Genomic DNA, 13384 nt, shown 5'->3' with positions numbered 1-13384 from the left:
TTTATAAAAACGTGATTTAAACTTTAGGTCATTTTCTGTAGACACATTTCCTTTAACTATTCTTGTTACTCACTTAGCAATGTGGATGTATTTTATTGTCAATATTACAGCTGTAATTCCCAGCCTAACTACAGATCTCATGACCTGAATTCAATGCATCATAGTCATATATGATGTTTTAAGTTCAGAGCAATAATCCTGCAGTTGGGCCATGAAGTGTGGTCGCAATACATCCACATTACAGCCCTGATTCTGTTTAGCTTAGAAGATGTTCTACAGCTTAAAGGTTCTACAGCTCAAGGGTCCATTCACACGTCCGCAACGTGTTTTGTGGATCCACAAAACACGGACAGCGGCAATGTGCGTTCCGCATTTTGATGTACATAGTTTATTGCTTGTTTTATATTTCATTAGGAAATTTGGTGAAATAAATTAATATAATCCAGGGGGACACAATCTTCACTTTATCCACTGAGGTTTTATTTACAAAGATCTGTCTTTTAATCTGGTCTCTTGGTACACCATAGACTTTTTCCAGGGTGCGAGTGCCCACAGAGAGGGCTCTGAGTGCCACCTCTGGCACCTGTGCCATAGGTTCGCCAACGTCTGCTCTAGACAAACCGATTATAATCCATGAAGTTTTCAGGAGCAGATTGTATTATCTGTGCATCCACAGCCAGCTTGAGGTTAGTACAGACTGGTAACATAAGATACAGAATAATAATCTCAATAAAAATATAAGGATCATTACCTGCATCCAATGGGCATCTGCGGCGACTCTTACATAAGAGGTTATCAGTGGTTACCTGAAAGCCTTAGATTCCAGAAAGCCTAGGATCTGTGCTCACGCAATGCTGTGATAACAGAAACAAAGTAACAGCTTCCTTTATTGCTCTATTCGGAGATTTCCAAAAGTAACAGTTTCTTGAATTCCTGAGGTTCCCACGCTTCTTCTCTTCTATCTCTCCGTGTTTGTCTATGAAGTTCAACGCTGGGGCCAAAGGTTTTTCTCCGCTAAAGCGCGCACAGAATCAGGCTCGGAATTTTGTTTATTCTTGGGCATATAAAGAGTTTGTGATAATGACAGATTATTAAATGGCGTTAACCTCCAGGGCAACAGAGGAATCTTCATGGAAGATGATCTAAAAATGTACCGTGGCAGTGAACACTTGTCCGATCTCCGAGAAATGTTGCAGCTTTTCCTCTTTGGGTAACAGGCAAATTTTACAGGCTGACCCCCAATTCCCCTTCCTCATCCTCTTCTGGAAAAAAAAAAAAACTTAGCGAAGAGACTAGATCATGTCCAGAAATGAGCGAGTTAAGTATTATGTAAATGTGATCCAGGATTTCAGTAGGTCTGTATAGTATCACACTGCTGAATTAATCTCTCACACATTTCCAGTCTGCGGTGAGTTATAGAATACCGCAGAGACTAATCAAATGAGACCATTAAGTGAGAAGAAAATCTCTCCTCTGACATGCTCGCACGCCGCTTTTTAATAGCGATCCAGGACCTGTCCAGTAACTCTGCTCCAACAATGGACCCTTCATTTTTTACGTGGATCGGACAACTCCTGGCACTCTGGCCAGGCCAACATTCATGCTGCAGTACTGGCTGGGTCTATTCCAGAACTGGCTCGCTAAGGAGATACCATTAAGAGGGTGTAACATGCGATTTTGTTCCTCATGAAAGAAAGACCTAAATATATCCCCGGTTAAGAACAGAATTTAAATGTTTCTCTCATCCTTTGATTCCACAAAGCTCTTAGGGAGGAGGAGACTCAGATGAATGCAGACTAATAGGCCCCATAGAAGGAGCAACTATCTCGCAATTTGGAACAAAGAGTGGCAGGCAATCCACCAATCTTGTGGCTGTCTTGTCTAATTAAATACATCTCCTTAGGTGGGGTACTGGCTCTTATCAAGTCCCAAGGCTTCTAAAAAAGTTGGATTTTGACTCATAGGGAGCCACTTCCACACGGTACTGCTAGTGGGATGATTCTCCTTCCTCGAGAGATACCACTTTGCATGCTTTCCCATGGAGCATTGAAAACAAGTCTCCATACCATGCAGCAGTTTCAGTAAGTATACATACAGGTCAGGTATCTTTAAGTAGAGACAGTACCCTACCTAAGTTGCATCCAATGTATCGCACTCAGCTAGCCAGAATCCTACTCTGTACTGATGAGGGGCAAGAACCCCCGAAACAGCTGTCTATGGATGGATATTTGACTTGGCTATTTTCATCTGTCATGTCCCAAGGCTTGTTAAAAAGTCTCATTTTGACTCATAGGGAGCTTCCTGCACAAGGGGGCGCTAACGAGATGTTCCTGTTTCCCCAGGCGATACCTCTTTGCATAAATACTTCTCCAATATTCCTTAGGCTTATGTGAGGTAACTGGTCTCGGTCTTCTTTCCCACATATATCCTCCCCTTCTCATGTTCTTTGCTTTAACCTATTTACTAAAAATATAGAGATGTATTGCAAATACTTATTCACAGCTGTCTAGTTTTAATTCTGATAGCTATAAATCAAAGCTGATGATGAAGCGGTGTGCGGTTTTCTGCTATTATGGTATAAGGCCTTATTCACATGGTGGTTTTTGCCTTTGTGGTTTCTGCTGCAGTTTTCCAATATCAATGCCACCGACCTGTTTGCAGTTTAGCCGCACCGCAAAAAATAGACGGATCGACTTGGGCAGCCTCGCGGATCTTGCGTCAATTTTGTGAATACGAGGAAAAGAGTCACTGGCTTCTTTTGGTGTCAGCTATGTGGTAAATCACGTTTCATATGCGTCACTGCAGCCCTCATCACTTCACAGCCTGACACCACGCATTTCAAGAGTGTTTATTTACAAGCAGGGGGCTTCAACGCTTCCCCCTTTATTCAACAATAGTAATGTTTTCAGATGAGATTCCAATCCGCTTACAGAAACAATGTGACATCAACCCAACTAAAATTAACTAAGTCAGCGCCACAATAAATTGTGGAAAAGGTTGAATATGTGTTAATACAGAAATACTTACGAAATAATATACAAAACATAGAGGCACATCCTTAACCTAAAGCTGTACGACAGTTTTCAGGTGTTAGAAAGTAACAATAAAAAAAATTATTATTATATATATATATATATATATATATATATACAAACCGGATTCCAAAAAAGTTGGGACACTAAACAAATTGTGAATAAAAACTGAATGCAATGATGTGGAGATGGCAAATGTCAATATTTTATTTGTAATAGAACGTAGATGACAGATCAAACGTTTAATCCGAGTAAATGTATCATTTTAAAGAAAAAATACGTTGATTCCAATTTTCACTGTGTCAACAAATCCCCAAAAAGTTGGGACAAGTAGCAATAAGAGGCTGGAAAAAGTAAATTTGAGCATAACGAAGAGCTGGAAGACCAATTAACACTAATTAGGTCAATTGGCAACATGATTGGGTATAAAAAGAGCTTCTCAGAGTGGCAGTGTCTCTCAGAAGCCAAGATGGGTAGAGGATCACCAATTCCCACAATGTTGCGCAGAAAGATAGTGGAGCAATATCAGAAAGGTGTTACCCAGCGAAAAATTGCAAAGACTTTGCATCTATCATCATCAACTGTGCATAACATCACCCGAAGATTCAGAGAATCTGGAACAATCTCTGTGCGTAAGGGTCAAGGCCGTAAAACCATACTGGATGCCCGTGATCTCCGGGTCCTTAAACGACACTGCACCACAAACAGGAATGCTACTGTAAAGGAAATCACAGAATGGGCTCAGGAATACTTCCAGAAACCATTGTCAGTGAACACAATCCACCGTGCCATCCGCCGTTGCCAGCTGAAACTCTACAGTGCAAAAAAGAAGCCATTTCTAAGCAAGATCCACAAGCTCAGGCGTTTTCACTGGGCCAGGAATCATTTAAAATGGAGTGTGGCAAAATGGAAGACTGTTCTGTGGTCAGACGAGTCACGATTCGAAGTTCTTTTTGGAAATCTGGGACGCCATGTCATCCGGACCAAAGAGGACAAGGACAACCCAAGTTGTTATCAATGCTCAGTTCAGAAGCCTGCATCTCTGATGGTATGGGGTTGCATGAGTGCGTGTGGCATGGGCGGGTTGCATGTCTGGAAAGGCACCATCAATGCAGAAAAATATATTCAGGTTCTAGAACAACATATGCTCCCATCCAGACGTCATCTCTTTCAGGGAAGACCCTGCATTTTTCAACAAGATAATGCCAGACCACATTCTGTATCAATCACAACATCATGGCTGCGTAGGAGAAGGTACTGAAATGGCCAGTCTGCAGTCCAGATCTTTCACCTATAGAAAACATTTGGCGCATCATAAAGAGGAAGGTGCAACAAAGAAGGCCCAAGACAATTGAACAGTTGGAGGCCTGTATTAGACAAGAATGGGAGAGCATTCCTATTTCTAAACTTGAGAAACTGGTCTCCTCGGTCCCCAGACGTCTGTTGAGTGTTGTAAGAAGAAGGGGAGATGCCACACAGTGGTGAAAATGGCCTTGTCCCAACTTTTTGGGGATTTGTTGACACCATGAAATTCAGATTCAACATATTTTCCCCTTAAAATGGTACATTTTCTCAGTTTAAACTTTTGTTCCGTGATTTATGTTCTATTCTGAATAAAATATTAGAAGTTGGCACCTCCACATCATTGCATTCAGTTTTTATTCACGATTTGTATAGTGTCCCAACTTTTTTGGAATCCGGTTTGTATATATAACACAAATTTACCACAATTTACAGCAGATAACTGAAATCTATGACCGGCCATAGTTGGCATGGATTTCATTATGTGCCGCACACACAGCAACAAATTGGAGGTCCATCTTACTCCAATGGACCTCTTGAGACTGGTGTATGCTAGTAAATGTGCCCCAAAGAAATATGTTCTAGTATCAAAGAGTTTGAACAATGACGCATTGTAGCAAACCATCAACTTCAAAATTAGGTCTATACTAGATTTCAGCCACTGGGTGAAAATGCAAGCAGGTCTTGAAAATTGTAATGAACAGAAACACAAAGTATAATGCAAAGCTGCAGTACGTCGGGTTTTTTGACATTTTTATATTGATGACCTATCCTCTAGAGAGGTCATCAGTATCTGATCGGGGGGAAGGGGTCCGACATCCACCCCTGCCGATCAGCTGTTTGAGAAGGAAATAGCGCTCCTGTAAGCGCCACAGCCTTCTCTTTCTCAAAGCTTACCCTAGGCCAGTGACGACACGTTTATTGGTCACATGACCTAGGCACAGCTCAGTCCCATTCAAGTGAATGGAGCTGATCTGCGATACTAAGCACAGCTGCTATACAATGAATGGCACTGTGCTTGGTAAGCTGCTAGGAGGCCCAGCATTTACATGAGCTCAGGCGAATGCTGTGGCTTCCTCAAACAGCTGATCGGTGGGGGTCCTGGGTGATGGACCTCCACTGATCAGATACTAATGACCTATCCTGATGATAGGTCAGCAGTTTAAAAAAGTTGGAAAACCCTTTTAACAGTGTATGATATATATCCTATGGATAATTTTATACTAACTGAAATATTTATGACATGAATACCGGGCAGGTGAAGATGTACAGAGACTTCTCCGCTGTGGTTTCCAGCCACAGACTTAAAGACAACTCTACCTCTAGTTTTAGTTGAATTAGTTAATTTACCTATTGATTTCCCTGTATGATTCCAACAATAAATGGAAGGATTGAGCACATAGGATAATACTAATAAATCTAGTATGGTTTACACCCTGCACTATTGCTGATACATTGGCATGGTCAGTTCCCCACAGAGCAGTCTACACTCCTGTTCTTAGAACATGTCTCATCTGCACATTTACATTCTAAATTATGTCCCCCGTGCACCAATGTGGTATCAAGATATTTGATATCATAAAGGAAACAGATGTTTTTGCTTTGTTTTTCATGGAGGTATTATGGGAATGTGTTGGTTGGGGGTGAGAGGCAAAAAATAGGGGAGATATGACAAGAGGTGTGCAGGGGATAAGTCAACAGTGACTGGTAAAGAAAAGAGAGAGCATGGAGATTGAGACAGTCCCGAATATGGCAGGGGCAAACAAAAGCCAAAATGAGCTATAGATGTTCCCCGGACACCAGAAGATGATGATGGGACATTTGAGAGATACAAACTGTGACTTGGAAGGGTAACAACTGGAATATATAAAATACTAATGGTCAATGAGCTTGGTGAGGGGTTTTTCAGGTTCCTTATACTGATGATCTATTCTCAGGATAGGTCATTCATTTCTGATAGGCAAGGGTCCCCCAGTGGGGTACATTTAGAAATAAGGGCCCCATAGCGAGGATCAAACCAGCCCCCACACAGGACAGAAGGGTTTCCACCTAAACCCCTTTCAATGACCCTTGGGCCATTTTTTACACTGCCTCATTTGCTAAAAGTGGTTCCTTTAGAGGGGAGAGTCCTGACCAAGTTTTCACCCCTAATAGAAGAGGGGATGATGCCAACTGGACCCCCTCTTGCCCTGGGCACCATAGCAGTCGCATGGTCTGCCACTATAGATCAGCTGTTCCCTGCAGCTTCCAGCACTGGAACTAGCACTTGAATGGAGCAGCAAAACAGCTCCGTTCAAAGTGTAGTGGCCATACTGGGTTACTGCAGCTCACCTCCCATTAAAGCAGTGCTTCTCAATTATTTTCTGTCATGCCCCCCCCTAGGAAGAAGAAAACATTTCGCGCCCCCCGCGCTACTGTAAATAGTATAATTTGTCTATAAAATTGTTATACGTACACCTCTGCATAACACTGTATCCTTATTAACGTATAAGAGAATAAAAAAAGAAAGAAATGTGGATCGGACACACACTTATGGGGGGATCTGTGAATGACGGACACTTATGGGGGGGATCTGTGGATGACGGACACTTATGGGGGGATCTGTGGATGACGGACACTTATGGGGGGATCTGTGGATGATGGACACTTATGGGGGATCTGTGGATGACGGACACTTATGGGGGGATCTGTGGATGACGGACACTTATGGGGGATCTGTGGATGACGGACACTTATGGGGGGATCTGTGGATGACGGACACTTATGGGGGGATCTGTGGATGACGGACACTTATGGGGGGATCTGTGGATGATGGACACTTATGGGGGGATCTGTGGATGACGGACACTTATGGGGGGATCTGTGGATGACGGACACTTATGGGGGGGATCTGTGGCTGGCACTGTTATATATGTGCCATCCACAGACCCCCCACCCCATAACAGTGCCATCCACAGTGCCCCCCCAGCCCATAACAGTGCCATCCACAGACCCCCACCCCTTAACTGTGCCATCCACAGATTCCGTGTGCCCGCCGCCGCCGTTTAAAGTTATTAAACATGCCCCCCTCACTCCTAATAGTACCGTATATCCGAATTTTTTCTGTATAATGCCGGCACTTGTCTGCGCCGCCTGTATAATGCCGGCACTTGTCTGCGCCGCCTGCTTCATTCATAAAGCAGGCGGCGCAGGCACGTGACATCATTATACAGGCACGTGACATCATTATACAGAAAAAATTCGCACACCCCAAAGGCCGGCCCCGAACGACCCCCCCTTTACGGAGCCTGGCGCCCCCCCTGGGGGGCGCGCCCCACTATTTGAGAAGCACTGCATTAAAGTGAATGGGAGCTGAGCTGCAGTAACCCGGCATGGCCACTAAACTTTGATTGGTGCTGTGCTTTTTACTTCATTCAGGTGCTAGTTCCAGTGCTGTGGAGGCTGTAGAGAACTGCAGATCAAGGGGGTGTGGGTTGTCGGGTCCCCACTGATTGGATATTGATTACTTATCCTGAGAATAGATAGAATAGTTGAATTTGATGCCAGCATCTCCTCCATAAGGTTCTGTTTGTTTTGTTACAAGATACACATAAAATACAACATTTTGGCTAGTATATAGCCTTTTTCAAGCCTTACATAGACATATACAAGACTAATGTTTATCAAAAAGGTTGTTCTTCCCCATACATAATAAACTAATCAAATAAAAAAAATGAATTAATATATTCTACATCAGTGTGACAGCCTGGTGGCGGGTCACTTCCTCCACATTTCTCATGTTCTTTCCTTCAGACTGTGCATGCCCCAGAAATACCATAGTAACAAATAAAAATATCCACAGTGAGTCACCATTGCTTAATACATAAAAAACAAAAACCACCCTCCTCAATACGCTACAACGATTCTCGGCCAATCCCTATCCACTTACTCAGCCAATCGGGACCCATGCATGGCGTGACATACCATCAGGAGGTGCTCAATCTATGAGCAATCACTTGTCCCGTGTAAGGGTGAGAGAACATGTCCTGAGGCTAGGTCATCACTATATATGACCTGCACAAGCCCATTAAGGCGGTCTGTTTCTAGAACCAACCTATGAATATGTGAAATATTCTGGATCTGCATTCAGACCTGCTGCACAGTAGGGTCCACCCTACATCACATTTGTCTTGGTTTGTTGTACCATTTAGCAGCAGATGACAGCCTGGGTGGAAATACACTGGTCGCTATGGCTTATGTGGGAAACAGAGGTCACATGCCGTGTAGCCATCCGGTCCAGTTCCCTGCTTTATTTATTAGGCCTAGAAATGGTATGTAGAACATGAACTGGTCCTGCGTAAAGAACAATCCATCTGCATAGCTCAGCCGCTAAGTAGCAGCATTCCTCCAAAAACCAGTGACCAGGGAATACTGCACGCCTCATGCCAATGTCATAAAAGATGGAAAATCACAATACGCAGTGAGAAATATGTGACATTTTGTAAAGATGTAAGCCATCAGCTTGGATGTTTCTTAATCACGATCACTTATCATTTTTTTGAAAATGGAAACTTTTACTTCCAAAATCATAAATCCATCATTCCCCGTAAAACGACGAGAAATACATCCTGCTGACAGATGAGGTCACGGGAACAAAGGTCAAATAGAAGGCATATAAAAGTAAACTACAGGCTTTGTGCCTTGATAGGCCACCATTAGCTAGATTGGCAGGGGTCCAACATGAGCCAGAATTTTGCCGAATATTCAATAGTAAATCTGCCTCTGATGTAACTAGCTCCCTGACACACACTGGTGACATTTTGGAGTACTCTGTTTTACACCCAATAGCTCATCTTTAAAATGCTATGATAAAAACATATCAGATGGCACAACCCAGAGATCATGACCAGGGGTGCACCCTTTCCCCATTGCAAATTTCTTAACCTAACCCCTTTGCCACAATGAAAGCACTCATTGCCCACGGCTCTTCCGCTGCCCTCCTCTTGCCCTTACCTGGTGTTGCCTGGTGATCGCCTCACCTGGCCTCATTGGTGGTGCACCCCTGACTGATGTCCACCAAGACACTTCAGATGCTTCAAGTGGGAACAAACAGTGGAGTCATAAGGGATGATGGACCGAGAGAGGGAAGTTTACACGTTTACCCAAGAAAACAAACGGTTTCAATAAAAGTAGTAAAATGAGCAAAGCATAATCTGCCAAAATTCTTAGTGGATGAGCAAGATGTTAAAGCACAGGTTGCAAAATTCTCAGAGCATTGCACAAGTTATTTCATTCTAGTGTTGGGAGATTGATTTATTTCCACAACAGTATAAAGAACACTATAAAACTCCAAATACATTAATTCAGATAAATATGGTTTTAAATATGGTTTCAAATGTAAGAACATGCACAGAAAATTGGTTCGAAATTTTGTTATGTTTAGGCAAAGGTCATAAAGTGAAAAGAGGGAAAGCAGTGTCTCCACCAGCAGAATAGTGAGTGCAGCTCTGGAGTATACCGTAATACAGGCTGTAACTCATAAAGAGTACAGGATAAGGAATGTATTTATCAATACAGTGACTCCACCAGCAGAATAGTGAGTGCTACTCAGGAGTATAATTCAGGATATAATTCAGGATCGGTGCAGGATAAGTAATGTACCCTACTTTCTAGACTATAAGATGCACCTCAAGTTTAGACAACAGAAAATTAACGATAGTAATTTTTGTGCTACATGAACACATACACAGACACACACAGATCTGCTAAACACACACACAGGTCAGCTAAATGCACAAAACAAACATAGCTTTGCTAAATGCACACAACTCTGCTATGTGGATACAACAAACACAACCACGCCACATACAGATGCAGTGTCCCACTATGTGTTAAATGTGGCCACTTTAAACTTTTGAATTGTCATATTTAATGTATTAAGGTATCAAGCTGTAATTCCTATTTCCAGGCTGGTAGAGGTCTTTACATCTATTCGCCCCTAGGTGGTGCTGGCATCACTGACATATACTGTATAGTCTGGGGTATGCTAATAGGAAGGAAGTGAGTATTGGAGTTGAGAGTAGTGTTGGTTGAGCACCAAAGTGCTTGGGTGCTCGGGGGCTCGAATAGAACACCTCGGGATGCTTGGGTGCTCTACCAAGCACCCGAGCACAATGGAAGTTAATGGGAGAACACGAGCATTAAACCAGGCACCCCCTGCTCTGAAGAGGGGAGGGTGTCTGGTTCACATGAAAAGGTCAGAAATTGATGGAAACACCACTGAAATGGTTCGGGAACAACATGGGGAGGATGTCTGGATGCATCTTGGACTCCCAGGTCGCTGCTGGGAACGATGTTGTCCGAGTAGTACGCCAAATACGACTGACAATACTACGCACAAAACCGAAGATAAAATCGACTTTAGAGAAAAAATTGTTAGGAAACATTTTTTCCTGTATATTTACTTGTATATAAAGTGCAAGTGCTGCCAAATATTACAAGGAAGAGGCACTCCGATACAACCTGTATATCACATAAAGGAGGGCCTCATTCACATCGGGGTACAATTGTTCAGGTAGTGGGACTCCTACACTCATAAAGCCTATGCACTAAGTGAAAGGGCTGCCTTTACACATAAAAGAGGGCATCATACACACCTCTGAAAAATTATGATTGATGGCCTGCTGGTGACCCTCAAAAACATTAGGAGCAAAGGCCTGCTGGTGACCCTCTAAAACATTAGGGGCGAGGGCCAGCTGCTGATCTGACCATCTAAAACATTAGGGGTGAGGGTCTGCTGCCAAGCTGACCATCTAAAAAAATTTGTGGGCGAGGGCCTGCTGCCGAGCTGACCATCTAAAAAATGTTGTGGGCGAGGGCCTGCTGCCGAGCTGACCATTTAAAAAATGTTGTGGGCGAGGGCCTGCTGCCGAGCTGACCATTTAAAAAATTTTGTGGGCGAGAGCCTGCTGCCGAGCTGACCAGTTAATAAATGTGGGTGAGAGCCTGCTGCCGAGCTGACCATCTAAAAATTTAGGGGTGAGGGTCTGCTGCTGAGATGACTCTCTAAAACATTATGGTTGAGGGCCTGCTGGTGACCCTCAAAAACATTATGGTTAAGGGCCTGCTGGTGACCCTCTAAAACATTATGGGTGAGGGGCCACTGCTGAGCTGACCCTCTAAAACATTAGGAGCAAGGGCAGCCTAATAGGCATGTTGATATGATGGAGGAGGAGGAGGACGACGACGAGAAAAGGGAAGGGGGTGCATGGGAATACAGTGTATTCAATTTACCATAAAAGTCACATTTAGAGTGCCTTTATGTTCAGCCACTTTCCTCTGGTGCAGTAGAGAAGTCAGGGGCAATCCAGGCTTTGTTCATTTTTATAAGAGTCAACGGTCAGCATTTTCAGTTGACAGGCAGATGCGCTTATCAGAATTATTAGGGCAGGCCAGTACCTCCAAGGCGTAGAGCGCCAGTTCGTGCCACGTCTCCAGCTTGGACACCCAATAGTTGTAAGGCACACAGGAATCACTGAGGACGCTGACACGGTCTGCTACGCCTTGGAGAGTCTTGCCCTGCCTCTGATGGAACTGCTGTGTGTTCCCCTCGTCTCCCCTCCTCGATTGGCCAAGGAACTACGTACTCTGCAGCCAGCGTTCTCAGCTGGAAATTTTTGGAGCAATTTTTCCACAAGGACCTTCTGGTATTGCACCATTTTGCTTGTCCTCTCCACCACAAGAATGAGAGATGAGAAGTTCTTTTTGTAGCGGGGGTCGAGAAGGGTGAACAACCAGTAATCGTTGTTGGCCAAAATGAGTACAACACGGGGGTCACGGAAAAGGCAGCCTAACGTAAAGTCAGTCATGTGTGCCAGAGTCCCAACAGACAAGACTCCGCTGTCCTCATCAGGAGGATGACTCTCAATCTCCTCATCCTCTTCCTCCTCTTCTACCCATCCACGCTGAACAGATGGAATAAAACTTCCATGGGTACTACCCTCTGTAGCTGAGGCAACCGTCTCCTGCTCCTCCTCATCATCATCCAATTCGCACTGAGAAGACGAACTGAGGGTGGTCTGGCTATCACCATGTGTACTTTCTTCCCCCATTTCCACCTCTTCCACATGCAAAGCGTCCACCTTAATTGTGAGCAGCGAGCATTTGAGTAGACACAGAAGTGGGATGGTTACGCTGATAATAGCGTTATCGCCGCTCACCATCTGTGTTGCGTAAAACCTCACAGAGGTCAGACATCAATGCCCAATCGTCGCTTGTGAAGAGCGGAAGCTGACTGGAAAGGCGACGACCATGTTGCGGCTGGTATTCCACTACTGCCCTCTGCTGCTCACAAAGCCTGGCCAACATGTTGAACGTGGAGTTCCAGCGCGTGCTCACGTCGCACAACAATCGGTGAGCTGGCAATTGCAAACGCTGCAATGTGGAAGCTGTCGATGACTTGCGGAAATGGGCACACACGTGGCGCACCTTCAGCAGTAGCTCAGGCAAATTGGGGTAGGTTTTGAGAAACCGCTGAACCACTAGGTTGAACACGTGGGCTAGGCATGATATGTGTGTGAGCTTGCCGAGCTCCAAAGCCACCACCACGTTACGGTCATTATCAGAAACAACCATGCCTGGTTCTAGGTTGAGTGGCGAGAGCCACAGCTCAGTCTGATCCCTTATCCCCTGCCACAGCTCTGCGGCGGTGTGCTGTTTGTCACCTAAGCAGATCAGTTTAAGCACAGCCTGTTGCCGCTTCCCCACTGCAGTGCTACACTGCTTCCAGCTACTGACTGATGGCTGCAAGATGATAATTCCGAGGTGGAAGTGGAGGAGGAGGCGGAGGAGGAGAAGGGGGGGTTGCAGCCACTAATGTAGGTGGCGGCGGAAACTCTGATGGAAGTAGGGCCCACAATCCTTGGCGTCGGTAGCACCTGTGCCATCCCAGGGTATGACTCGCTCCAGGCCTCCACAACGTTCACCCAGTGTGCCATCAGGGAAATGTAGCATCCCTGGCCAAAAGCACTTGTCTATGTATCAGTCGTTAAGTGGACCTTCCCAATAACTGC

The 13384-nt window shown here is 44.5% G+C and overlaps 1 protein-coding gene across 4 annotated transcripts in view; it reads right to left on the bottom strand.

Moving 5' to 3' along the window:
* Positions 1-13384, bottom strand: part of RIPOR3 (RIPOR family member 3) — a 189015-nt gene that overhangs the window by 97425 nt on the left and 78206 nt on the right. Inside the window, exon 1 of one of the 4 annotated variants that reach the window (XM_040434893.1) lies at positions 807-942. The exons of 2 other annotated variants lie outside the window; for them this stretch is intronic. Coding sequence is in view for 1 of the 2 variants with exons in the window: in XM_040434889.1 (XP_040290823.1) it covers positions 752-757 (6 nt within the window). In the remaining variant the exon portion in view is untranslated. Of the gene's footprint in view, positions 1-751; positions 943-13384 lie in introns of those variants that run through there. One more of the 4 variants, XM_040434889.1, reaches the window with a different exon arrangement.

This window comes from Bufo bufo, chromosome 6 (genome assembly GCF_905171765.1).
Source record: "Bufo bufo chromosome 6, aBufBuf1.1, whole genome shotgun sequence".
In the NCBI taxonomy this organism is placed as follows: Eukaryota; Metazoa; Chordata; class Amphibia; order Anura; family Bufonidae; genus Bufo; species Bufo bufo.
Note: the sequence above shows the minus strand (reverse complement) of the source record. Positions and strands in the feature narration are given on the sequence as shown.